The 25,968-nt window shown below is 52.3% G+C and overlaps 2 protein-coding genes, 1 long non-coding RNA gene and 1 other non-coding gene across 6 annotated transcripts; 3 read left to right on the forward strand and 1 right to left on the reverse strand.

Annotated features, from left to right (window-relative positions):
- The first annotated feature begins 13 nt into the window (after positions 1-13).
- RCC1 (regulator of chromosome condensation 1) lies at positions 14-9,481 on the forward strand. 3 transcript variants are annotated; one of them, XM_086863800.1, is made up of 12 exons: positions 14-111; positions 316-373; positions 775-816; positions 3,609-3,683; positions 3,786-3,973; positions 4,533-4,712; positions 4,816-4,912; positions 6,106-6,228; positions 6,419-6,574; positions 6,906-7,025; positions 7,412-7,564; positions 8,087-9,481. In XM_086863800.1, exons 3-12 carry the CDS (start codon positions 804-806, stop codon positions 8,260-8,262), a joined length of 1,281 nt encoding a protein of 426 aa, XP_086719926.1. In that variant the 5' UTR covers positions 14-111; positions 316-373; positions 775-803; the 3' UTR covers positions 8,263-9,481. The 3 variants fall into 3 exon arrangements, with proteins under 3 accessions (XP_086719926.1, XP_086719925.1, XP_023796859.2); XM_086863799.1 differs by lacking the exons at positions 14-111; positions 316-373; positions 775-816 and adding an exon at positions 2,895-2,989; XM_023941091.2 differs by lacking the exons at positions 14-111; positions 316-373; positions 775-816 and adding an exon at positions 2,998-3,184.
- On the forward strand, positions 470-674 carry LOC111939189 (small nucleolar RNA SNORA73 family). Its single transcript, XR_002869191.1, has one exon. It is a non-coding gene; the product is annotated as a small nucleolar RNA SNORA73 family (small nucleolar RNA).
- Positions 9,482-13,107: 3,626 nt separating the features above from the next.
- Positions 13,108-24,308, reverse strand: OPRD1 (opioid receptor delta 1). Its single transcript, XM_023941088.2, has 3 exons — positions 23,922-24,308; positions 17,922-18,271; positions 13,108-17,206 (listed from the first exon to the last, which is right to left on the reverse strand). The coding sequence occupies exons 1-3, from the start codon at positions 24,173-24,175 to the stop codon at positions 16,674-16,676; spliced, it is 1,137 nt and encodes a 378-aa protein (XP_023796856.2). The 5' UTR covers positions 24,176-24,308; the 3' UTR covers positions 13,108-16,673.
- Positions 15,075-18,507, forward strand: LOC147649296 (uncharacterized). Its single transcript, XR_015279333.1, has 2 exons — positions 15,075-15,111; positions 16,510-18,507. It is a non-coding gene; the product is annotated as an uncharacterized LOC147649296 (long non-coding RNA).
- Positions 24,309-25,968: the final 1,660 nt, after the last annotated feature.

Genomic DNA, 25,968 nt, shown 5'->3' on the forward strand with positions numbered 1-25,968 from the left:
CCGCCCCTCACGTGGGCCGCGCGCGCGCGCATTTTAGCCCCGCCCCGCGCTCTATAAAAGTCGCCGCGCGGTTGGGCTCGGCCTTTTTCACCATGAGGAGCAGCTGGGGCTGTAAGTACAGTGTGCTCGACTTGTACCCTTTTCTCTTTTTAGCTTGCTGTGGTGTGAGATCCTAGTGGCTGTGCTGTCGGCGGATGCCCGCTGCATCCCCATTTTAGTGCTAAAATATACCGTGAGTTGCACATGGCTGTGCGTGCTGCGGGGTCACTCCGCGCCACGTCAGCCGTCCCTTAGAGCCATTTCCTTTTCTTCCAGGTTCCACCAAAGCATGTTAAGCTTGGTTTGGAGAAGCTTGGTTTGTCGTCGCTCCAGTGTGAGTATCCGTCATGTAGCCACACCGCGTGGTTGGCGGAACGGGAACACGCGGGGGCTTGGGGGGCGTCACGGTGGTTGTGTTTAAAACAAAGGTCCAACGTGGATATCCGGAGAAGTCGCTCTCTCTCGGCTCTGTCCGTGTGGCGCACGGGAGCGCAGGCCCTCGGGCCCGTGACGTACAGTCCCCTTCCACGACGTTGGAGAACAAGCCGGGCCCCGAGCCTGCAGCCTGCATATTCCTACTGCTTCTCTGAGTCCTTGGGCCATGACAGAGGAGACAAACCATGCAGGAAACACTTTACACGGGTGGGACGTGGAACGCGTGCAGAGCAGGGAGGGTGAAACACAAAAACAAGCTTCTGTGCAAATCCTTACAGTACTTTTTTTTTTTATTTCCAGTACCAACGTTAAAAAAGCTTAAGTGGAACATGGTTTTCGAAGGTAATACTGTATAAAATGTAATGCTGTGTATAGTTTCGCTCTTCTTAAACCTTACATTTCAAATAGGTTTTGGCTGTCTCAAAGATGTTTGTAGAATAACTGGATCACCTTAGTGATAAAATTCCAATCCCTACAACATAGGTGATCGTAATGAAAGTTTAGATCGCAGGCTCCTAGTAACTACGATTTTGTTAGTTTTTGGATAGATGGAAAAAAAAAAAAAATTCCTGAGTCTTAAAGGGGAAAAAAAACCAGATAATAAATCTTAGCAGATAGAAAATCGCTTAAGATAATAAGATTTCTCTACTAAACTCAGAGCTGTATTTGTGTAATTTGGGACATGAGAAAAGAGCAAGAAAAAAAAGTTTCCTAAAACATTGCAGAAACTGCTGGGACAAAATGACAAAAATCTGGTTTTAGTGGGAGAAGTGGGTATATTAAAAAGTCTGCCCAAATTGGGTGGTTTCCCAAGTCGTTTAGTGCACTGTGTATAATCAAAAAGTGATGGAACCAGGTATGCATGAACTCAGTGGTGTTGCAAAGCATGTGCTTGGAGCACGGAGAATAACGTGTGTCCCTGGTCACTTGGTGGGACATGCACTTCCTGGATTTTGTGGAGCAATGGATCAGGGCCTGGAGTTTTAACATGTTACTGGTATGCTGCACGGGAAGGAAAGACAATCCACGGGATGTGTATTGGCTAAAGTGCAGCTGGAAAGAAAAAGGGTAGACGTGGTCCAGCGAGAAGCTGCTTTTAGGATGCTTGAAACTGGGGAATGGGAACAGGGTAAGGGTAAAACATGGGTGTGCTCTCCTGCGGACTACACTTACCATTGGTTCGACCTCGTGGGGCCAGGATGTTACAGGGAAATTGATACTAAAAGTGGGTGGATTATAGGATGTGGGTGGAAGCAGCAGTTGGTGTGTTTAGGCCCTGAATTACTCTCTTGGTGATCTCTGAATCTGTATCTGGCTACAGTAGACAACTCAATAAACTGAATTTGCTTTGGCTTGGTGTGTGTTTTTGGCGAATGATCTGAGTATTAAGGATAACTTCATGCTCCGGGTGGAACCGCTCCCTTGTCTAGAAGTGTGATTCTCGTGTGCATCTCAGAATTGTAAAGGGTGTAGAAAATGAACTGACTGCTCTGTGTGGGCTGCCTTAGGAGCAGATCGTCGTTCAGTCCAGATTTGGATCGTCTCGGGCACGAACCCTATCATTAAGGGCTGATGGAATGTATTAGTCCGGGGTGTGGCTTCTGGGGAAGCAGGGAGGCGGTCACATCATTCTCTGCCCCTTTATTAAGGTGAGGGATGCTGATGGGTGGGTTTAGGGGAGGTTCTGGTGTGGGTTGGCTAGGTGTCCCGTCATTGGCCGTGGAAATCCCCAAGGAGGGCATCAGGGGCTGGGTGTGTTCTCTGCTCGTCAGGCAAGTCCCAACGTGAGCCTGGGATAAACACTGAGGTTCTCCTGGAAGGTTATCCAATCCCATGGGCTGTGGGTGACCCCTAGGGGGGGTCAGGGTCTGTAAGCAGATGAGGATGATATACCAGCCAAGAACTTAATTAGGAACTTGGTGTTACTAGTAAATTAAAGCTGTTAGGCCAAATGCAGGCCTCTGGACTGGAAGAGCAGAATTAATATCAGGCAGCAGTAGGTTGCTGGAGAAGGTGGGAGCTCAGACTTGCTGTATTTCAATACTCTGTTCATTATCATCGTTCTGTGCATTCAATTACCGTTTTATGCAGCAGCTGTGTTCCACCACAGCTGCCTGCGGCCCTGGAGGCTGGAAGCATTTTGAGAGGTTAGAAGCAGGACGAGTAAGCGGATTTATTGCCCAGGGGCCAGTGTATTGTCAACTGCGAGCCCTGCCTTATGCCGCCTGTCCTGTGTCTTTTGTCCCCTTGTCCTGCGCTACCTGTCCCCCATTACCTCCTGTCCTGCTTCTTTCTGTCCCCTTGTCCTGCGCTACCTGTCCCCATTCCGTCCTGTCCTGCTTCTTTCTGTCCCTTGTCCTGCGCTACCTGTCCCCATTCCGGCCTGTCCTGTCCCGCAGGTCCTGCGGCTGTCGTGTCCTGGCCAGGGGCCGCCGGCCGCCAGGGGGCGCCGCGCCGCCAGCAGTGCTCGCTCGCGGCCCCGCGCGTGCGCAGAGGGGAGCGCGGCTGGCGGGCGGTGAGCGCGGCGGGGTCGGCCCGGGAGAGCCGCGGGAGGGAGTGGGGAGGACGTGGATGGGGACACGGATGCGGACACGGGCGCGGGGGTCCCGGCGGGCCCCAGGCCGGCCTCGGCGCAGCCGACCGGCCAGCATGGAGAGCTGCAGACCACGGGAGGAGCGGCTGGTCCGGGCCCCGGCCTGCGCGGGCTCACGTGAGGCGCCGCCGCGGGGAATTCGAACGGCGGGAAGGGCCGGGGGGTGGTGCTGGGGCCGTGACGAACCGCGGTGAGGACGCCGACACGGCTCGGCTGCGATTCTTCCCTTTCCCTCTTCCCCGTTTTCCCTCCTTTTTTTTTCCCTTCCCATTCTCCTCGCCTGACTGGACCTGAAATCTGGAGAGGTTCACATCTGCATGAGATAGAGAGTATGGATAAAACACACAATCCATAAAGGAAAACTATCTTTTAACTTTTTCCAGGGGAAAACTTTCCATTTTCCCAGAGTACAAGAATGGTTCAGTGTTCAAATCCCAACTCAGTCACCAGTCTCTCAGGTGGTTTTTTAAGGTGCAAGGGGACACCCTGAGCAGTGAACAGCCTGGTGGGTGACCCCTTACAGACTCTTTTTGGCATTTAGATTCCAAGATGCCAGGAAAACGCAGTGTGAAGAACCCAGTGCCACAAGAGTCTCCTGAGTTGAAGAAGGTTAAAGGTAAGAAAAATCTGTGGGAATTTTCCTTCCACTTACCCAGGGGTGATTTCTACCAGGAAACTTGGACTCCCACATGTTCTTTCTCCCCCTCCCACCCTGCAGTCAGCCACCCGTCACACTGCTCACAGCCTGGGCTGGTGCTGACACTGGGCCAGGGTAATGTTGGCCAGCTGGGCCTGGGTGAGGACATCATGGAGAGGAAGAAACCAACTCTGGTCACGCTGCCGGAGATGGTGGTGCAGGTGGAAGCTGGAGGGATGCACACGGTGTGCCTCAGCCAGACGGGAAAGGTGAGTGCAGTGAGTTCTGGGATGTGTTCTGGAGCAGGGGGTAGGAATCAGCCACTGCTCTGCCCACATCTTATTCCAGCTCTGGGGTGAGCATGGTCTTGCATGGACCACAGAATTCTGGGAAGTCAAAAGGAGGACCTGAAACAAGCCTGCAGTAAAACTGGGGAGGGATGTTGGACAAGAGCATGGAGTGATAGCACAAGGGGGAGTGGCTTTACACTGACAGAGAGTAGATGGGTGACACTACCATTTTAGATAGATATTGGGAAGAAGTTCTTCCCTGTGAGGGTGATGAGGCTATGGTACAAAGAAGCTGTGGCTGCCCCATCCCTGGAAGTGTTCCAGGCCAGGCTGGACAGGGTTTAGAGAAACCTGATCTAGTGGAAGGTGTTTCTGCCCATGGCAGGGAGTGGACTGAGATGAGCTTTAAGGTCCCTTCCAACCCAAACCGTTCCTTGATTTTGTGAAAATGCAGCCTGGTGAGTCTCTGTACCCTGACTTCATACTCAGCCTGTTGCCCCTCTGAGCTCCATCCTGATCACTTGCACCCAATCTGCAGATCTACACCTTTGGCTGCAATGATGAAGGTGCCCTGGGACGTGACACCTCAGCTGAAGGATCTGAGACCTCTCCTGGGCCGGTGGAGCTGCAGGAGAAGGTGGTGCAGGTGTCAGCGGGGGACAGCCACACGGCCGCACTGACTGAGGACGGCAGGGTCTTTGTCTGGGGCTCCTTCCGGGTACGCAGATTCCTCAGATGCTGGAAGCTATTCCTCAGATGCTGGAAGCTCTGCTGTTGGCTGCTCCTATGGTTCATCCATGTGTCTCTCTCTCTCCCCTCAGGATAACAATGGAGTGATTGGCTTGCTGGAGCCCATGAAGACAAGCTCCATTCCTTTGCTGCTCCAGCTTGACGCGCCCGTTGTTAAAATAGTTTCAGGTGAGCAGGGCCCAGGGGTGTGCAGGGTCAGGCAGGTTGTATTTGTTTTGGTTTAGGACAAATCTGGGAGAAAACCTCCAGTGGGGACCCCTCTAGGAAGTAAACTCATGTGGACCCTTCCCCCTGCCCCCACCCCAACTGGTTTGGGAAGAGATTTCTCTGAGAGAAGTGGAAAAAACCTGTTCATTTAGCAGGCAAAGCACTATCCAGCACAAAAATGACCAATACCAAATTACAAAACCTCTCGCCACTCTGAAGAGATGACAAATTCAGAGGGTCTCCCTCCTGTGGTTGTTTGCTCTGTTATCAATCCCTCTGGGGATTACCCCTGCCCAGGCTGGGCCCCCGGTAGTCCACGGGTGCAAGCTCCTGATGCTCTCCTGAGTCCCCAGTCCAGAGCAGGTTTGAACCCTTCCAAGAAACGTGAAAGAAAAACAGTCCAGGAAGACCTCTCTGCTTCAGCTAGCTGGAAAGCAAAGGCAGTCTCTCATTGTCTGTGCTGTAGTCAAAACCCCCATCCTGGAATATGGGGGGAGTAAATACAGTCTCTGATAACAGACTAGATGCTTCTCTACTCACTTTTACTCTCAGATGAAGTTTTAAAGATACAAAAGGTATTTCTGGGCCAGGCAGACGAATGGGGATACAATTTAACATCACAGTCACCCCAGGACACAGGAACACCAGGCTGTCAAACCCTTGAGGAAGGTCCATGACCTTTTCCTCCCTCTTGGCTTGCTCTGAGTCTGGTACAAGAGTATACTTGCTCATCTCTGACTCTCCAGAGAAGAGACTTTTTAGCCCAAACAGATATTTTAGCCCCAACAGATTCACATCTGAGTTAATATTTGACCAGTCTGTAGAATGCCCTCCAAGAGTGGCCCTGGACTGTGACCCTGTGGGGCCAAGCACTTGCTCTCTGATGAGGCTTGGAGAAGCTGAGCACAGCAGCCATGGAGGTTGTCCAGGGCCCAGGGGAAGTTGGGGTACACTTGTGTCCTTTCCACCATCTCATAAAAACTACTTTGAATTCCTGGGATCAGGAAGAAGGACGTCTTGGAGTTTTAGGTGGTGGCACAATTGGTGTTGAGGTATCCAGTGCAGTAAATCCCACAAGCTGGGACAACTGTGGGATCTCAGCCCCCAGAGCTTGCTGAAGACTTCTCTGTACTTCTCTTTCCTTCCTGTCCCAGGAAATGACCACTTGGTGATGCTGACAGTGGACGGTGACCTGTTCACGTGTGGCTGCGGTGAGCAGGGCCAGCTGGGCAGAGTGCCAGCGCTCTTTGCCAACCGAGGAGGACGGAAAGGGCTGCGTGAGTGAATTTAGTTCTCAGAGGTTCTTCCCTTTGCAGAGGAACCAAGGGACCCAGTCCCTGATGCTCAAGGGCTTATGTGTAATCAGTGTAATCAATGTGTAATCAGTAAATGTAGTGAGCCAGATCCTTAGATGCAAGGAGGGTGTAAATCCTTAGTCCTTGTATAACACCTTGTCTCCTGCCCCAGAGCGGCTGCTGGTCCCCCAGCTTGTCCATGTCAGAGGCAAAGGGAAAAGAGGCAAAATGCGCTTCCAGGACGCTTTCTGTGGGGCATATTTCACCTTTGCTGTCACGCGTGAGGGACACATCTATGGATTTGGCCTCTCCAATTACCACCAGCTGGGTAAGCTTCACCTGTGTCCATCCAGACCTCCTGCCAGTCAACTGCTGCCCTGGCCTGGTGGGGGAAGCTGCTGGGTGCCTCCGAATCTAAACACTGGGTGCACTGGAGCTGGAAATGGCAGTGGGGCTCACCCTGCATAGCTCTGCATTTAGGTCCCAGCCCATGCATGGGTTTGAGCAGAAATTGATTTTGGGGCTGGGGGACTGTATTTGTCTCTGGTGGGGTCAGCCCACGGAGAGCCCCAGGGTGGATAGCTCAGTGCCAGAGCATGGCCTGGGCTGTCCATGGCCATGGACCTGATCTGCCCGGGTTTGTACGTCCCACTCTACAGGGACCCAGGACACCGAGCCCTGCTTCTCCCCGCAGAACCTCACATGCTTCAAGAACTCCACCAAGTCGTGGGTTGGGTTCTCTGGTGGGCAGCACCACACAGTCTGTGTCGACTCCGAGGGTAAGTGACACAAAGACAGATGAGCTGGGAGTCTGAGGGATCCCATGGGCCTCATCCTGGCCAAGGAGTTATTAGGGTGAGGGTAATATGCTGGAGCCCTTCAAGCTCTCAGTGTTATAGGAAACAAGGTTAGTGTGAGATTGCAGCAAAGGGAAGCTGACAACAGGAACCTGCACTCAGTTGTGAACTCTTGCTCTTGCCCTCACTGGTTTTGCAGAGCTGAAGGGTCTCTATCCTACCCTGCCCCTTCTGGATGGGTTTTGGGGTGTGGTATGGAGGAGTGATGCTCCTTCAGGAGTCAGACCTGGGAAGAGGGTCCAGCTTTGGCCCTGCTGCAGCTTCTGCCCCACTCAAGTCACCTCTTGTGTGTATCCACTGTGCTTCAGGTAAAGCCTACAGCCTGGGCAGGGCAGAGTATGGCCGGCTGGGCCTTGGGACAGGGGCAGAGGAGAAGAGTACACCCACGGTTATCCCGGAGCTGCCCAGGATCACCTCGGTGGCCTGCGGAGCATCAGTTGGTTATGCCGTCAGCAGCGATGGTGAGTGCCGGGGTTTGGGAACACTGCTTTGTGTACCTTCTTCACCCCTCCATCCAGCCCTGCACACCATCACACACTGCTAGCTGGGGTGGGACTGGAGCCATCACTGCACCAATCATCTGCGGACAACTTGGAAGTGGCTGCTCAGATGTGTTTGTGGGCTTGTGGCAACAGGTTTGGTCATGTGCTGACCAGGAGGGCGCCTGACAATCTCTTCTCTGACTCCACTGATGCCAGACCTCCATGCTCTGGTGCTGCTTCTGCCTGTGTGCAGTGTCTGTAGGAAGGAAGATTTGGAGTGGGCTATGGGTTTAGTTTTCTCCTCCAAAGGGATAAAATTTCCTTCGCTCTGTGATGGAGCATCTGTTTGAGTTGCAAGTGCTCCTTGTCTTCCTCCTGCTTGTGTTTTGGACTTATAGGAACTTACTGCATGGATGCAAGGTCCCTTTGGGTTTGGCTGCTGGCTTCCCTTCCCATTGTGCAACCACTTGGAGCTCAAAGCTTGCTTCAACTCTGTTGCAGGACGAGCGTTTGCCTGGGGAATGGGCACTAACTACCAGCTGGGCACCGGCGAGGAGGACGACGTTTGGAGCCCTGTGGAGATGACGGGGAAGCAACTGGAGAACCGGCGGGTGCTGGCTGTGTCCAGTGGTGGGCAGCACACTGTGCTGCTGGTCAGTGACAAGGAACAGAGCTGATGAAAAGCCGCCACAGCCAAGCCCAGCGGGATCACAGGACCCCCCAGACCCCCCACAACTTCTGCCTGGGTTGGGGAGCCGATTACTTGGGGAGGGCAGGAGGCTCATGGAGCTAGGCCCAGCAGCACCTGTGTGGCTGGAACATGGGTTCTCCCTGGAAGTGTTTGTTTTCCTGTGGTGCCCAGTGCTCTGTCAGCTCCCCGGATCAGCTTGGTCCTAAACTGATCCCGGTTCTGTGCCTGGATGGATTTCTACTTCTTCTCGTCTGGTTTTTTAACATTTCCCGGCCCAGCAAAGCTGAGGGTCTTGTTCTTCACTCTGCAATCAAGTTTGGGTATCAGTCTCCCTGAGGCCCCCATGTTCCCCACATCTGGATGCTTCTCCACGCCCTTCACCTAAATATACCTCTCTGGCCTGGATTTGTCTGCTGCCACCCACCAAACCCCTCTGAGCCTGTTCCAGACAGATCTGAGTACAACAGAAATGTGCCCAGGAAGCTCGATCTAATATAGAACTTGTGGCTGCTGTGGGGATATTCTGCCTGGTGAGGGAGAAGGCTGCTGGATGATACCTAGCACTCTATGATCACTGGAAAAAGGAAGGGGGGCTACTTCCTCCCATCCCTCAAATATCTAACCTGAACCCCCCCCACAAAACAGTGAGGCCAGGAGCAGGTTCCCTGCTCCCCATGACCTGGAGCAGCCACCTCCAGCACTGCTTTTTGCAGTCCTGGCCACTCCCTCTTTGGCTTTGCCTTTGGAAACCCAATCAAATCCATCCCACGGGTGAGAACAGTGTTACTTTAAATTTTTTCTCTTTCACTTGCTGAAGGAGCTTCATTTGCTGTTAGGACCTTGCTGAGCAGACACCCAGACCCCAGTTATGCATGGAGAGACATACAGGACCAGGAAACAACAGGACTCCTCCTTGCCGTCACCTCCCTGATCCAGCTGGTCCTGCTTCCTGTGCCCAGCCTGCTCCAGACTCTCCTTGCAGGAGGTGCCTTCTAGGTACCTGGACTGAGGAAGGGTCTGCAAAGAGATAAATTTTAGCAATAGGGGAAGGGGGTTTGTGGCTGGGGAGGGGGGTCTGGGATTATACAATGGTTCCAAAGGGGTTGGATTTTTTAAAAAAGAAAATGTATTTTGGTTGATTAATCAAGGCGGAAAGGACAAAAAACTCATCTTGTAGCATTTGGAATAAACTGAGATTTGATAAACCCAGGCTTTTCCTGTGCTTTGGAGGGGTGGGCAGTTCTTCCACGGGGCCTGCTGTGGTTCCTGGGGAGAGTTGGGAGGGGTGCCTGCGTTTTGGGGAGCTCTGGTGGTGCCAGCACAGTGTCTGTGCTGGATGGGGGGCTTGGACACCAGATGGCAGCAGGAGACTTCTCTGGAAGCTGTTGGCTCTGGGAGAGGGGATGGGCCCTGTCCTCTCTGTCACCCTCTCTTCAGTTCCTTGCCTGTCTGATGGCTCACTCCTGGTCTTTGGGTCCCCAGGGACACAACCAAGCCTGTGGCACAGCTGGAAGGATCCTGGCATGTCCCTGCTGGGTGCTCCCAGCTGGAGCTGAGCCAGACATTCATGTGGAGACTGGAAGCCAGGGGGCAAATGCCCACGTCCTGATGTGACTGGAGCCCCAGGTAGCTGTTTCTCAGTCCCTAAATGTTCTTTTCTTCACTCAGTTCCTAAATGTTCCTTTGAGCAGGGATGGGCTTCAGGCACTGAGAGCAGCTCAGCTTGTTGGCAGCTCTGCTGCTGCCATGTAGGATGAGCTTGGACCAGGGATGGCCTCTGTAGGTTCAGCCTGAACTGGGGACACCCACCTCCCATCAGGTGGGTTTGTTTTGGTGCTTGAAGTCCTGGGTTTGTAAAGGACTTTATTTTTCCCTCTGTGAAGTTGGGATATGGGCCCATGGGGAATGATATATTGTGAGGGACTGAGCTCATATTTTGCCATGACTGCAGGCTGGGCCATGGGTAACTGCTCTCTAATCCCGTGACTAATTCTGCTCCCTGGGGACCATCACCATTTGATGCTCTTCAGTGAAATGTGATCTGCTGGATACCTGATGGAGAAACTGCTCTTTGTCTCGGGCTTGATTCCCACCAACATTATCCAAAAACCGCCTCAGCTACTGGGGAGCTGGGAGCTAAAATCCCACATCCCAGTGCTCCCCGTTCCTCCCTATCCCCAATATGGACAGGTTTTTGCATCTATCTCCCACATTTGGGCAATTCCTTGCAGCAGGAACAGGATCAGTGGTGGCACTGCTATGTGGTCACCACAGGGTTGGATCCTGCCAGGAGCCAATGCAATTCCTTGCTTCGGCTCCCGCAGACGCAGAGAAAACCTAGGTAATTCCCAAATGAGATGGGATTGTAGCTGTCCTTGAGGGTCTGGTCCTGTTCCTGGAAAGGGGAAAACATGTCTTTTGAATATGTTGGTATTTTCAAGAAACAAGGGGGAAAAGACCTGGGGGAAAACACTTCAGATTTAAAATATTCAGAAGAGATGAATCAGCCATTGTCTTGGGAGTCAGAGTGACACTTCAGTGGGAAGGTGCTGGAAACTGGGGGAAGGATGAGCCCCCCACACAGCGGGGAGAGGGTGGGCAAAGGAAAACAGCTTAATTGAGGAAAGGGAAGTATCTCATTAACAAGGTTTTGTGCTCACAAAATGAATTGGGGGCATTTTGAGGATAAGGAGGAGGAATTTGGGTCCTGTGGAGCAGACGCTTGCCTGTGTCAGGATCAAGCCTCAGTCCATGGTGGAGGTTTTCCAGCACTGACACCTCCATACTCTCCCTCATCACCAGCTGGAAGCTCCAGTCCCACACTCTGGTTGCTATTGGAAGTGCATAAAAGGCTTTTGATTAACAGACAAAAGCTGGGAAAGTGGAATTTTAGGGCTTTAGCATCCATGGAGGATGTGTCTTGGTGGTGTGGAGATCTTTTGAGCCCAGAATAAAAGCACTTCGTTGTCTGTGAGGTTTTTAAACGATTTTTTTTCATGTTTTTAACATGTTACTGTTTTAGATACAAAAATTATACCTATGCAGAGGTGCTGCAGGATCTGCAGGGAGGGAATTGCGTCTTCAGGAGGGTTTGGAGGATACTGAGATTATTTTCTTGTTTTTCCTCTCCTGCCTGGAAGAGGAAATGAGCTTTAATTATGGCCAAGCTACCTGTGATGAGGTTTAATGATGGGTCTGCAAACGGCAGTTTGGTATTGTACTGGGCTGTCTTCCCTGAATCCCATCATCAAGGCTGCTGCCTGACCAGTATATCCCAGGATAATTGGAACATGCAGTGCTCTGGTGTGGCTCCTGGTAGAAGTGTGTCTTGGGTCTCTTGAGAACTGGGCTGAAATAGTGGTGTGGGGGGGTGTCTCTGCCCCCTCCCCGAACTGCTGAACTCTTGGTTCCTTTCCCATTACAACAGGCCAAGAATAGGGAAAGTCTCATATGGTTCACACAATAATGAGCTGTGGAAGGGGATCCTGGCTCTGTCCCTGCCTGGAGGAGCCCCAGTGCTCACACAGGATCCCAGGCAGCCTCCATCCCCTTCCTGCATGTTCCTCCAGGTCCCATTTGCTCAGGGAATAAAACAGTAAAAATTAAGCAGAATTTGTAAGTCTGAAAGGAGAAAAAAAATCCTCTGGGAATTATTCCTAGTAATTTTTTTTCCCTGTTAAATGATGAATTGCAAGACAAGCATCTCTGTTGGGCTGGAGAGCCTGGATCCACCCCAGGCTGCTCTGAGGTCAGGAAGGTGGGAGATCTTTCTCCTGTCCTCCCCATTAAAGAGATCCATTAATTTCCATCTGCATATTAATGCAATACCAACATCAGCCGAAACCTGCAGACAAAGAAACCAGCATCATCATAATTAATCACAAACTCAGTACATCAGGATTCATTATTTGGTGGGTTAATTAAAGAAAAAAACCCCCCAAAAACAGGGGAGAGGATGTTTCCTGCAGTAACACATGTTTTTGGGCTGCAAACATTTCTGGAATAGCTGGTTGGTGTGTGCCAGCACAGGTTGCCACATAATTAATCTGGACTGGTGGTGAAATCACCGGAATCGGTGCCTGGCTCAGTTTTCCCGGAGTGCTGGGTAATGGAGGGGGTCCTCAAGTGGTGCTGCAGCAGTGATACCCTGGCTAAACAACACCTCCAGGCTGGAAATCTGGTTTTCTCCTCCTGTCTGTGTTCTTTATGGCTCCCCTTTCTTTGGGAGCTAAGAAACCTACACAGCAGAAGTGATATATACCTTAAAATCCAAAGTCTCATTAAGCCAGAGCAAAGTTACAGGCTCCAACACCCAATTCTGTTGCTTTTTTGCTAAATCCTCATTTGTATTTAAATTAAAAATGTAATTTGGGCCAGAATTTGAGCTGCTAGGCTTGTAAAATATATCTTGATGACCAGTGGCAGAAGAAGTTTTTGGTGACTTGGGCTTGCAAACAATCTCAGCTAAAGGGCTGAGGTGAGTTTTTAGAATTTGAATTTAGAAACATGGAATGGCTTGGGTTGGAAGGGACCTTAAAGCTCATCCAGTTTCATGCCCTGCATCGGGCAAGGACACCTTCCACTGTCCCAGGGTGCTCCAAGCCCCACTCAATCCATCCTTGGACACTTCCAGGGATCCAGGGGCAGCCACAGCCTCTCCGGGTATCCTGTGCCAGGGCCTCCCCATCCCTCGGAGGAAAGAGTAAATTTGAGAGGTAGTTTCATCACTCCCCAGACCACTCCCCTGAGCCAGATCCTGCTCATTTTTGATGCCTGGGAGTCACAGGCATCAAAAGACATTTCACAGAAAGCTGGAAATTGCTTCCTAATGCTGATTTTATTTTACTTTATTATTTTAATTTTTATAAAGCAGGGTTTCTGTACAAAAATGCCACTGTAAGGCAAAAATCCCAAGGGTTGGAGCTGAAAATAGTGGCTGAAGTACTTTGTGAGATGCTATGGATCCGGCATATTCAGCTCTATCACACATGGAGAAGCTGCTGCAGTGGGAGGTGTGACAGGAGGCCTTGGGGTCACTTTAATTTCATACAGCTATAGACAGACATACATATATATAGCTATAGACAGACATATATATTTATAAAAGTACACAAAGAGTTCCCTCCAAGCATCCTGGCTACAGCATGGCTCAGTCTGGGCAGGCAGGATCTCTCAGTGCTGTTTCCCTGAACTAGGATTTGTTCCCAGTTTCCCAGCCCAGAGGAGGGGCTGGAGGAGTTGGTTTTTAGGTGGGAAGAAGCTGAATCAGCCCCCAGATCCCTGCTGGGATGCTGCTGGAATGGGATGATCGAAGTCCATGTCACCCCATATGCTCTGGTGTGCTGCTTGCCACCCATTTTTCCCAGGAATACTCTGATTTTCTTTAAGTCAGCAAACCTGAAGCTCAGGAAAGCCACTGTCTTTGCTGTGTCCTGGGCTCCAAAATCTGCCCAAGCATGGTGGCATTTTACAAAGTAATGACTTGAAGCATTTAACTCACTTTAAGGCCATGGCAGTCACATTTTCCAGCATGCTAGGAATTTGGCAGATGAAAAAAGGCCCTGTGGGGCTGGGAAAAGTGGGGGCTGAGCTTTGCAGGGTGGCCGAGCTGCTCGTGAAGCCCCAAGTCAACCTGCAGCTCCCAGCACTCATGGGTGGGGTGTTCTTGGTCCCCACACCAATGACATGTCCTCAATGAGGCTGTGCCAGAGCAAGGATGCTCCATCCCTGCTGCTGGGGTTCACTTCCCCCATGTCCCCCATTTGTCCCTGTGCTGTTGTGGGAAACACTGCTCTCTGTTGTGCCATTCCCAGCTTCCAACATGTGGTTGGTTTTTAGGGGATACTGAGGCACTGGCTAAGACAGCTTGAAGATACCAATGGTATGGGGACATCACATCTTTTAAGGGTGCCCCACAATTTGAGATATCAGGCTGGAATTCAGCTTCATGCTGGAGCTTAGAGTGAAGTCCAGAATGTCCTGCTCCACAGCACGATGCATCCCACCCCTGCAGGAACATCCAGCCTGATGGGACACGCTGAAATCCCTCCATGGCTGGGCCCTCACCATCAACCAGCTCTGAACCCACCACATGCTGCTGAGGGTTCTGCCCCAGGGTGGGTAGAGGTGGAGAGCTGAAGGATGGTCTCCAACTCCTGGATACATTAGTCTTTCTTCTCACAGGGTCTGAAGCTCAGCTTTATGTGACCCTTGGGATTTCCCCCCAATTCCTGCCCTGGAACTGATCGTGCTTTCCCTTATATGATGCTCCATAAGCAGATGGGCTTGTGGTAGCAGGGGGTGAGAAGCCCAAAGTGTGGCCACGCTGCTAGTCCAGGACTCCATTCATGCCTGCAAAGAGATCCTGAAGAGGCCTGGACATGAGCTGGAGACGTCCAGGTGGATACAGCACTGAGCAGGAGGCTTTGCCTGTGGCACATTGACACAGGGCAGGCAGATGGGGAGGACCATTAGCATGCATCAGCACAATTGATTTGAGATCTCAATGGGCAATGTCACCCTATTTGTTTCCCTTTGAAAGAGAAATTGGTTTTGACTACCTCGTGGGCTCTGTCTTTCTAATGGAGAGGGCTTCAATTTCCACAGTTCTGGAGAAAGGTGGGGCTGGTGAGGAGAGGTGATGACTTTTATTAGTCTAAATTGATACAACTTGAGACACAAGCCAAGCTCTGCATCAAGCTCTGCATGAGCCCCAGGTGCATCTGGGTGCTCGCCTGCTTCCTCCAGGTGTATCTGTTCTCTAAATGCTATTACTACTTCCTCTGATCATCCTCCTCCTTGGGCTGGCTGACCACCTGGCAATGACAATGGGAAGGTGAGAGGAAGGAAGGAATGAATGTGGCATGGGGCTGGAGGGGTGCTTCAGGGAGCAGGAGAACCCATTAATTATCATTCAGCTGTAGATAATGTGGTCAGGCGGTCCCTGGATGGTGGTTCTTGCAGGATGCACTGGGAGTTGCAGTTCAGCTGTCCCTTTGGAGGGATGCTGTTCCATACAGATGAGAGCTGAAATCCTCAATCTCTGCCTCCTGTGGGCTGTGGGTCCTTTCTAGGTGCCTGCACAACCTCTGTCCCTGCTTGGGGAATTGTGAAAGGGAGGTGTTCTTTTTGAGATTTTCTAAGTAAAAAAACCCACAACCCCATTCTATTGTTTTTGTCTCTGCTATGAAAATCTGCGCTGTGCTGTTTTTCATCCTCCTGATGGGCAGGGGAGGGAGAGCCTTTGGTGCAGCCTGTTATTCCATCCTAATTACTTTAGCAGTGTGAGAAGCAACTCAAGTTCCCACAAATTACTCCCTTAACAAGGTTCTTCTTGGGCCTAATGACTTCATCAGTTCCCTGTCACCCTGGGAATTTGATATTGGCACAAGGATATGGGGGTCAGCTTCAGACATGCCTGCTCCATCCCCTGGCCACACACATCCATATTCTTAGCATCACATCCAGGTCCAGGGCAGCCTTAGCTGCAGTCAGAGGTCTCTAAACAACACAGTAATGACATTAACAGTAGAAAGCTTTCCCTGGGAATAATCCCAGTTTGAGGGACTCCAGGAGAATTTTTACAATGGGTCTGGAGCTTTTTCAAAACAGTGTCTCTGAAGTGGCATGAGTTTCTCTTCCCATCTCCAATTGTCTTTTGGACACAGCTCAGAGGGGGATGGAATGAGGTCCCATGACGTGGCAAAGGAAATGGCCTCAAGTCATTACAGGGGAGGATTAGGCTGGATATTAGGGAACATTTCTTCACTGAAAGGGTTGTCCAGTCCTGGCACAGCTGCCAAGGGCAGTGGTGGAGTAACCATCACTGGAGAGATTTAACCATCATCATGTGCATGTGGCACTTGGAGACATGGGCTAGTGGTGGCCTTGGTAGTGGTGGAAGGATAGTTGAACTTGATGATCTTGCAGAGCTTTTCCAACCTGAATGATTCTGTGATCCTATGATCACCTCCTGGCACAGTTACTTTCTGCCATGTGAGTGTTTCCCCTCTTTCTGTCGGCTGTGGTGTCATCCTGCCCCATGCAGGAGGAGAAGCACATGGACATTGCAGTTCTGGTGCCCTGGGCTCTGCCAAAAGCCACGTGTTGGAGGGTGACAGCCCCTGCTGGGTGTTATTGATTGAGATGGTGGCAGCAGTAGAGCTCACTCACCTCTTGATATGGTCATCTACATCATTTGGTGAGTCCCAATTCTCCCATTTTTCTTTCCCAGGATGAAAAAAGTTTTTGCAGTCATCCTGTATGCAAACCCAGCAGTGTTACTGAGCAGCACCCAGGCGATCACTGCTACAACTCTGTGGTGGTGACCTGGGTGACTTCTGAGCGCAGCTCATCTCCATGTCCCTGGCAGCCCTGCTCTGGGCTGCCCACGTCTAGTCATACTGGCTTGTTGCGGGCTTCAGAGGGGGTGCAGGTGGAGACGTGCTCCCTCGTGGTGTTCCTGGCACGGGAGAAGCTGTTCTGGTCCACCCGGGCTCGGAAAGGCAAGCAGAACTCTCGGAAGCACCTCTTGAAGTTTTCATCCAGGAAAGCATAAAGGACAGGGTTGAGGCTGCTGTTGGTGTAGCCCAGAGCGATGCAGAAGTGCAGGCTGGCCACCACGTAGGGGTTCTTCTTGTCTATGTCCACCAGCGTCCAGACGATGACAAAGATGTGGATGGGTGTCCAGCAGATGATGAAGGCTGCCACCACCACCAGCACCATGCGTGTGATGCGCCGCAAGTTGCGATCCTTCTCCTTAGAGCCTGAGAGGAGCCGGACACTCTTCAGGCGAAGGATCATCAGCCCATAGCAGATGGTGATGACCAAAATGGGGACCAGGAAGGCAAAGATGAAGACACAGATCTTGGTCACAGTGTCCCAGTAGATGGGAGGGTCAGGAAACTGGAGAGTGCACAGGACCATACCATCTGAAGGAGAAAGGAGGGTCAAAGAGGAATCTGGTAGAGTGTCTGCTGAGAATACTCTGCCTTCTGCTCAGTTATGGCTTGTTAAACCCCCAGGGAGATGCATTCCTGCTTGCCTGTTCTTGCCAGAGATTCCCCAGGAGCTCTGTGCCATCAGACCCCTGTCCACAAGACATTGAGGGGGATGCAGGGACCCTGGAACCTTTTCTCTACGGAACTGCCTGGGCCATTCAAGGCCAATCCTGCCTTCTCCCAACCCCATGGTGGACATCCCCATCTCAGATCCCCATGTCACCCTCCACTGAAATCTGTCCATTTCCTCGAGATGCCCACAGCTTTCCTAGCAGTCAAGGGCCAGCATCCCCACACAGGAGCTGCAGATCTTAGTGTGGGCCACTTAGAGACCTTGCAGCATTCCTGGGGGCTTTTTTAGGCACCTGATTTGCATCCTAGGAGGTGGGGAGAGGCACTGGTTAGACTAACAATGGGGAAAGGTGTGGGATCCCTACCCTTAAGTGGAACGGAGGACAATTTCTGGGACAGTTTCCAAGATGGGAAATAACACCATGATGCTTTTTCCAAGACAGGGCACATTTATGGTGTCATGGAGAGGTGCCCACCACTGACCACACATCTGCTACAGGACCAGAGGTCAAGTTTGCCAGGTCACCCCTGGGATGGACTAATGGAACAGGAAGGGACGGACAGAAACACTTGCCTTTTGACTTGGTGACCGCCATGACCATGATGGGCACCCCGATAAGGGAGGAGAGCACCCAGATGCAGACATTGATGATCTTGGCTTTGGCTGGCGTGCGGAAGTCCAGGGCCTTGACTGGGTGGCACACAGCAATGTAGCGGTCCACACTCATCATGGTGAGGGTGAAGATGCTGGTGAACATGTTATAGTAGTCAATGGAGAGCACAACCTTGCAGAGCAGCTCCCCAAAGGGCCAAGTCTCCATGAGGTACTTGGCGCTCTGGAAGGGCAGCGTGCTGGTGGCCAGTGCATCAGCCAGCGCCAGGTTGAAGATGTAGATGTTGGTGGCTGTCTTCATCTTGGTATACCTGGGGGTGGCAGAGAAAGGACATGCTACAGGTGGTCAGGGCACTTGATGTGATGAGGAAGGGGCACAGCCTGTCTGCTCACAAGGTGACACCAGCCTTGGTGGGCAAGAGTGTTGTGATGAACCTTTCTGCAGCACCAATGTGCTCAACAGCTTTCCAGGTGCACCAGGGAGCACACTGAATATAATATATAGTGTAATATATTACTCTGAAGGAATAAAGAACTTTCCAGAGAACTCAATCCTCCAATGAGATTGATTTGCTCCATTACCCTGAACCAGTTGCAAAATATCCTTTATCCCCTCAACCCTCCTTTATCTGATTTTCCAGATAGTAAATTGTGATTATCCAGCCTATTTCCCCGTCAAGTTTGCTTGCAGAAATTGAATCGATTACCCCCGGAAACCGGCCATCTGGAAGCAGCCCAATTAGCCAGCCTGGAGCTCCAGAGCCTTTGGGGAAGCCTGGCTGTATCCCCCAGGGCATTTGGGAAGGGCTGACTCTGCTTCTGGTTCTTGTCACACCATGGCAAGAGAAATGCCTGGTCCCTCATGTCCAAACCTTTCGTGAAGGGATGAAGCAAAGTTATGGCAGATGCCAGAGCAGCAGGGATGTCTGTGTGTGTGTGTGTGTGTGTGTGTGTGTGTGTCCCAGGGGCATCCAGCCCTGCAAGTGTTGGGGATGCTTTGAATGGCATGGTGGCTTGGAAATACATACTGAGGGATCTGCTGGGCACCCTCAAAGCGCAACACACGTGGGGTGGGAGTGGCTCTGTGGAAGACTGCTCTTTGCTTCCTGGGCTCCCTTCCAGCAAATCTCCATTGCTCAGAGCATCCTCCTCAGCCCCAAGCTTTTTTAGATGTACCCTAATTAATTAACATCAGGGTCAGTTCACACAAAACCATCTCTGTGCATGGGTAAACCTGCCTGTACCAGCACTGGAATAAGGCATGGAGGGGGTAGATGACATCTTCATTGCTGGGATGAAAAGATTGTTTTCCTTGGAGTACTTATTGATAAAAAGCAATTTTTTACATGAGTGATAGGGTCAAGATCGTTTTAAACTGACAGCATAGGTTTGGTTCAGATATGAAGGTGGTGAGGCCCTGGCACAGGTTGCTCAGAGAATCTGTGGCTGCCCCATCCCTGGAAGTGTTCCAGGCCAGGTTGGATGGGGCTTTGAGCAACCTGGGATAGTGGAAGGTGTCCCATGGCAGGGAGTACAATAAGATGAGATTTATAGTTACTTCCAATCTAAAGCATTCTAGGATTTTGTGATAATTGGCACAGCTCATCACATGCTGGGGGCACATGGGATAAACTGAGGTGGGGGGATTAACTGGCTCCCATCTCAGGTGGTCCTGCCCTGGCTGGAGCCCAGGACAGCAGGTTGGTGTGGGAAAGAGGCTCCTGGGATTGATGGTGTACCAAATCCCTTCCCCTTCCTCCATCTCAGCAGGGTCAGGAGAGTGTATTGGTGGGGACAGAGACCCACCAGGTTCCATTGTCAATAGAACTGGCAGCTGGAGCTGAAAAACTAATTTCTTTCTGGGAAAAAATAGAAAACAGCAGCTTAACCCAGCTCCAAGAGCATTCCTGTCTCCTTCACCATGGCTGCAAATGGCAGCCCATTGCCCAAGGGTGGAAATACTCGAGCTGAGCTTTTTTTAAAATTTAAATATGGCATTAAAAATGTCTTGTCCTTGAAAAGTCCTTTTCCATTCTTTTTAGTGTTATTTTCCAAGTGCTTTTGCAGAAAAGTTTCCTCCCAGGTTAAACAAAGAGCTGAGAATTTGTGATATTGTCAGGTTTTGCCTCTCCTATGTGAACAGTCAGTTCAGGCAGATTCACAAGTCTTTGGTCTCTGTATTTTGAGTAAAATGGTAAAAAAAATCTGTTATTCATTCCATGGTCTCCCAGATGTGCTTGGCTGTGCTGGGTAAGCACTTCCCAACCCCCTGCCAGATGTGCCAGGGGTGGGGGACTGGAGGGCCAGAGCTCTCACCCATCCCCAGGCAGGATGGAGCTGGTGAGGGCAAAGCAGTGTCAGGGACCAGTGGGATAATGGAGATGATTGGGATGATAATGGGAATGTCTGGGATGATGGGTTGACTCTGACAATGCATTGGACTGGAATGACAGGGATAACTGGGATGAGGATGGAGATAACCTGGATGATGAAGATCATAACTGGAATGATGGGGTTGACTGGGATGAGAGGAAAGACTTGGGATGGTGATAGGGATGACTGGGATAATAAGAATGGCAATTTAGCCTCCAGCAGTGGGGTTTTGGGGCAAGATTTAGCTCCCTCCATACCTGGGCTGAGATTTCAACCCCCTGCACAGGGTGAGGCATCCATCCTGGTGAGCCTCCTGAGCTGCAAATGAAACTGCTGCTCCAGGAAAGGTTTATTACACAAATTAGAGCAAACCATCCACTGCTGCTGATGGAGCTCCCCAGGCTGCCAAACCCATTGCAATTAAGTGAGTGCCTTGATTGGGAAGTTATGTACTTGAACAGAACCATCTGGGAGGTGTTGATGGAGAGAAGAGATGGGAGGGGATGGGACAAACACAGGGCAGCTCTGCACTCCAGTCTCGACTCCCAAGTAGGGATGCCCTCTCCAAACCTCTTGGAAAATAAATAAGTGAAAGAAAACTGAATAATAAGTGAAAGAAAAACTCCTGGAGCTGCTAAAAGCTGCCTCCTGAAAGAGCCTGTCTTGACAAAGCCTGCACCCAGCTGTCCCTGCAGCCTGTGTGGGAGCTGGTGGGGGGCTGATGGGCTCAGTGGGGATGAGGGCACTTGCAGCCCTGAGCTCACAACTGCAAATTGCTTCCAGGAGTATTTTTAAAAGCATCTGACAATGCAGGGGGCATGGTAGTGCTGGTCAGAGCTGTGGTGGAGAGGGTGCTGGGTGTGCTGGGCTCCCTCCAGGTGTGTGGATGGGTTTGGCTGCTCTGGAGAGAGATTTATTTGGAGTTTGGCTGTGCTCAGCTCACAGCGTGTCCACTCACAGAGCTATATACAGGCCAGGATGTGCTCCAGCTGTGCTTCCAGACCGCCTGGACACTCTCCTGGACCCCAAGGGCACTGAAAGGTGGCACAAGGAGAAGAGCACAAGACAAACTCCCAGAATCTTCCTGGCAGTGAGGTTCAAATCCAAGCTGATCCCATCTCCTAGCCTTTTCTTGCACAGACACAGGTCTCCCCTAGTCCTGGCTTAAACCCTGCTGGCAAGGACCCCTGGGAAACTCCAGGTGGCTTTGGCCATGGAAGGGGCTAAGGCACATGTCCCTGCAGCCCCTCCCATCCCAGCAGCTTGGAGGATATTTGCCCATTTCATGGGAGATATTCCCCATCCCTGGAAGTGTTCAAGGCCACCTTGGACAGGGCTTGGACCCACTTGGTCTAGTGGAAGGCAACCCTGCCATGGGTTGGAACAAGATGCCATAGGTAGTGGAACAAGATGGTCTGTAATGTCACTTCCAACACAAACCATTCTGTGATTCTCTGATTCTGTGTTTAAATCCATCATCAGCTGGAAAATGGGGGCCTAGAAGCTGTGGTGATGGGATCTGTGGCTGTCAAGTTTGCTAAAGCCTGACTAACATGCAGTTACTCAGTGAGTAAAATAGGGAGGATGTTGTTTGCACATGAAATCACTCTCTTTAAAATGCTTTAAAATTTAAAATTCTCTCTCCTCTCTGAGCAGAACCAGCTGGAGGGGCTCTAATAACACTCATCCCTCGCCCTGACATTGCTCATGGTATCTGTCTCTGCTGCAATTACCTCAATTTGCTTTTTCAGACCAGGGCTCGTTTTTAATGCTGCTTTGAGTGGATGAAAAATCCCATTAGGGGTTAGGTCGGGTCAGTGAGTTACTCCTCGATTCCATTCCCCATTGTTGACCCTCTTGGATGGTTAAAAAGACACAGCAGAGTCCCACAGAGAGTGGGGGGCAGGGGCAGCAGAGCCTGATACCAGGGCAATGGGCACTCCAGGGTGCCCATTGACACGTTTCAGGATAGTTTCCTTCCCACTGGTGAGTCACCACATTTATTTGTGCACAGGCAGTGCCAGGCTATGCTGACCTCCTGTTAACAATACCAAAAGGGATGGGGAATTGAGGGTTAAAAATCAGGAATTTGGGGGGTTTGTTTAAAACCAGCCACCAGCTCTGGTTTGGCATTAAGGTTTTGGCCAAGCTAGGGTTACAGCACCACCTGAGGCAATGGGAATTGGAATTACCCCACAAATTCTGGACCTACAGGACCAAGCCCACTCCAGTGCAGAGGGTGTGGCTGCAAAACCCAGGCACCCAGTGAGACCCCTCTGCTCCCTCCTGCCAGGCTATTGGAGTCTGCGTCTGCACAGAATGTGACTGCAAGCACAGCCCCATGCTTTGCTGTTGGCAGGGCTGTGGAGGAGTTCTGTCACCCCTCACTGCTGCCACTGGTCCTGTGCGCTACGAAACTTTGCTTTATGGTCCCATTTTCCACGTCAACCCATCTTATCCAGGCAGGACCAACCAGTGTCTCAGACAAAGGGACTGACAAGATTTTGTATCTTAGCACAAGTGCCTGGTTGGATGCAGCAGCATCTTGCCATGCCCCATCTTTAAAATGGGGAGCATTTGGGTCATGTTGCTTGTCCTGGGGTGCAGAGACCCTGCAAGACCCAGTCTCTGCCCAGGGAAAGCCTCACCACAGGTGCTGAGGTCTTGGATGGAGCCAAAGGTCTCTTGGCTGCTGGAGATGGTACACACTGAGGGGACCAGAGGACAGCTCAGCTGTTGTGGGAGATGGGGCTGGGCCATGCGGTTTCTCCTCTTTGTTAGAGAAAAACAGAAGTCAGGCAGCTGCAGGAGGTGAACAAGAAGGAACTGGGAATGGGCTGGGTGGGTAATTCCTACTGATTGGGTGGGGTGGCAGCAGTGGGAACCCACCAGCCCCTGTCTGGGGGGCAGGGGGTTCTGGACCCACCCTGCAAACAGGACGGATCCCAGCCTGCAGCATGACCAGCCCTGCAGCTTCTCTTCCTCACAAAGAACAAGGGGCACCTGCTTGGGGCTGGGCTGTGTCCCCCATGGGCCTCCCCCCAACACAGCCCCCGTGCACTCCCCGAGCTGCTCCAGGCACGCATGGCCTCTGCTTTCACCCCTCGCACACCACCTGCTCCCCCCGCACTTGCACAGCTCGCACACGTACTGCTCACACACACAGCACGCCCATCTCCAGGCTGCCTACACTACACAGGTGCACACCGAACCCTCCCCCTGCTGCTGGCGCACACTCGGTGCACACTCACACCTGGGGCAAACTCACACCCAGTGCAGACTCGTGCCTGCTGCGCACTCACAACCGGTGCACACCTACTTCTGCTGCTGTTGACGCACAGCCACACACTCACCCCTGTGCACACTTTCTCTCAGTGCGAATTCCCTCCTGGTTCCGTCTCAGCCCGGGTGCACATTCACCCCTCGTGCACACCCATTCAGTGTTACCGTCTCACACCTTCCATGTGCTGCACAGTGACCCCTGGCACCACCTGGCCCCATCGGTGCTCTCACACTCACCCAAAGTGGCCCTGGCCCCCTGCGCACGCCCAGCCCCCGTGGGCAGCGTCCGGGGTGCCCGGCTCTCACCTGACGATGCCGTACATGACCAGGACGTTGCCCAGCAGCCCCACCACGCACACCACGGAGTAGAGCGCAGTGATGACGATGGCGATCAGGATGGATGTGGCGTTCTTGGCCCGCTGCGGCCCCGTGTCGTTGACCCCGTGTCCAGGCAGGGGGGCCCAGGTGGTGCCGTTGCCCCAGGGGGTGGCAGTGGCCGTGGGCAGCACCGAGGACAGTTCCACGGGCACATCCATGGTCACATCCAAAGGCAGCTCCATGGCCCGCCGGCGGCCGTGGCCCCGCTGGAATCGCCGGGCGCATCCGAGCGCCACCGGTTCGAGCCCCGCTCTCGGCCGGCGCCGCCACCGCCGCCTCCCGCACCCGCGCGGGCCCGGAATGCTTTATAAACCCGCTTGTCCCCCGAGCCACGTGGGGCCGGGGGCGGCCCTGCTCTCCCGCCCGCCCCTCTGCCTGTCTGCACCCCTCCTGCTCCTCCCCTGCCCCCAGATCCCTGTCTGCTATTCTCCTTGCTCCCTACCTGTACCCCCCATCTCCGCCCTCCTCCACCTCGGTCGCTGTCTGCCTTTCTCCATTCTCTCCACGGTCCCGTTTTCCCCGCATCCCTGTCTGCCTCTCCCCATCCCTGCCTGACTCGCCCCATGCTTCCATTTCTGCCTACCTTTCCCCCCTACAGATCCCTCCTTGCGCCCCCCCTCCACGGCGCCCCCCCGCCCCCAAGCCTGTCGCTCTCTCTTCCCATCCCTGCCAGACTCCCCTCCCGGTTCTTGTCTTCTCAGCCGCTGCCTGACCCTCGCTCTTCCCAATCCCTGCCTCTTTTCCCACCAGCCAGTTCTTTACCTGCACCCCCTCTCTCCCATGCCTGCCTCCACCTCCCCTCCCCGCTTGCCTTCTTAATCCCTGTCTCTCCCCCCAGCTCCTCCCAGTCCCTGCCTGTCACCCATCCCCGGAGCCGGCGAGGCTCCCCGTGCTGGAGGGGGAGCACGATGGTTCCCGGCGCTATGACTCTTTCGGGTTTTCTTTGTCTGTATGAAAGCAGGGGGACAAACAGCCCCCTTGTCCACAAAGCAAAGCCGGGGGGGTCTCCAGTTCCCCCTTGCCCTCTGCTTTTTCTTTTTCTCCTTCACTCTCCCCACCATGTATTATGAGGTTAGAGGGATGGGTTTGAGGGCTTTGAGAAGGTCTGGGAGGATGTTACAGGGAGATTCAAGAGGGATATTGTGGGGTGAGGAAAGGAGCTGGAAGGGTGCTGGAGGGAGAATGATGCAGGAATGCTGAGGAGGGATTTGGGGACCAATGTTGGCAGGGATTTAGGAGGAATGCTTGGAAGGGAATAAGTAGGGATGCTGGGGGCACTAAAGAGGGTTTCTGGGGGCTTAGGAGGAGTGCTGCTGCAGGCCAAGGGATTTAGGGAGATGTTGCAGAGTAAAGATGCAATTACAGACCCAGCAGCAGCACCTGCTTAGCAGAACTGGGCTTTGTGGGATGTTAAGGGTCACCCTCTCCTTTTCAAGGATCCTTTCCAACCTTGGGGCAGGACTATGTTCCTCTGACAGGGCTCCCCCCTTCAGGGTCTGCAAAGCTAAGAGTCAGGAGCCTTATTTTTCCTGGAGCCCCACTGGAGGTGGAGGCTGTGGGTACACACATTTGGGGTGTTAGCTTTTGGGATGGATTCATTCATTGTCCTGTGCCCTGGGACAGCACTGGCTAAGGCAGAGAGGATGATTTGCTGCAATTTTGGGCACATTTGGCTCAAGAGGGACTGAGCAGAGGACACAGGACACAGAAGAGAGGCCAGCAGCCTGTTCAACCCTGGAGATGGGGTTTTCAGTTGGCGCAGAGCTCTGCCAGCATCAAACTCCTGCAGTGCTGAAGCATCCAGACATTTTATCAAGAGCCTCATAAAAATGCTCAGGAGGGAATTAATGGCTTTTCATTCATCCCATGGTTCAGACAGTAACCAGCTCCAGGGCTGCTGAGCAGGGAGGCAGGGACAATGTGCTGTGGGTTTCTGTCCTCATGGTGTGAGGTGGCCATGGTCCTAGCTTTGTCC

This window comes from Cyanistes caeruleus, chromosome 26 (assembly GCF_971803275.1).
Source record: "Cyanistes caeruleus chromosome 26, bCyaCae1.hap1.1, whole genome shotgun sequence".
NCBI classification, from domain to species: Eukaryota; Metazoa; Chordata; class Aves; order Passeriformes; family Paridae; genus Cyanistes; species Cyanistes caeruleus.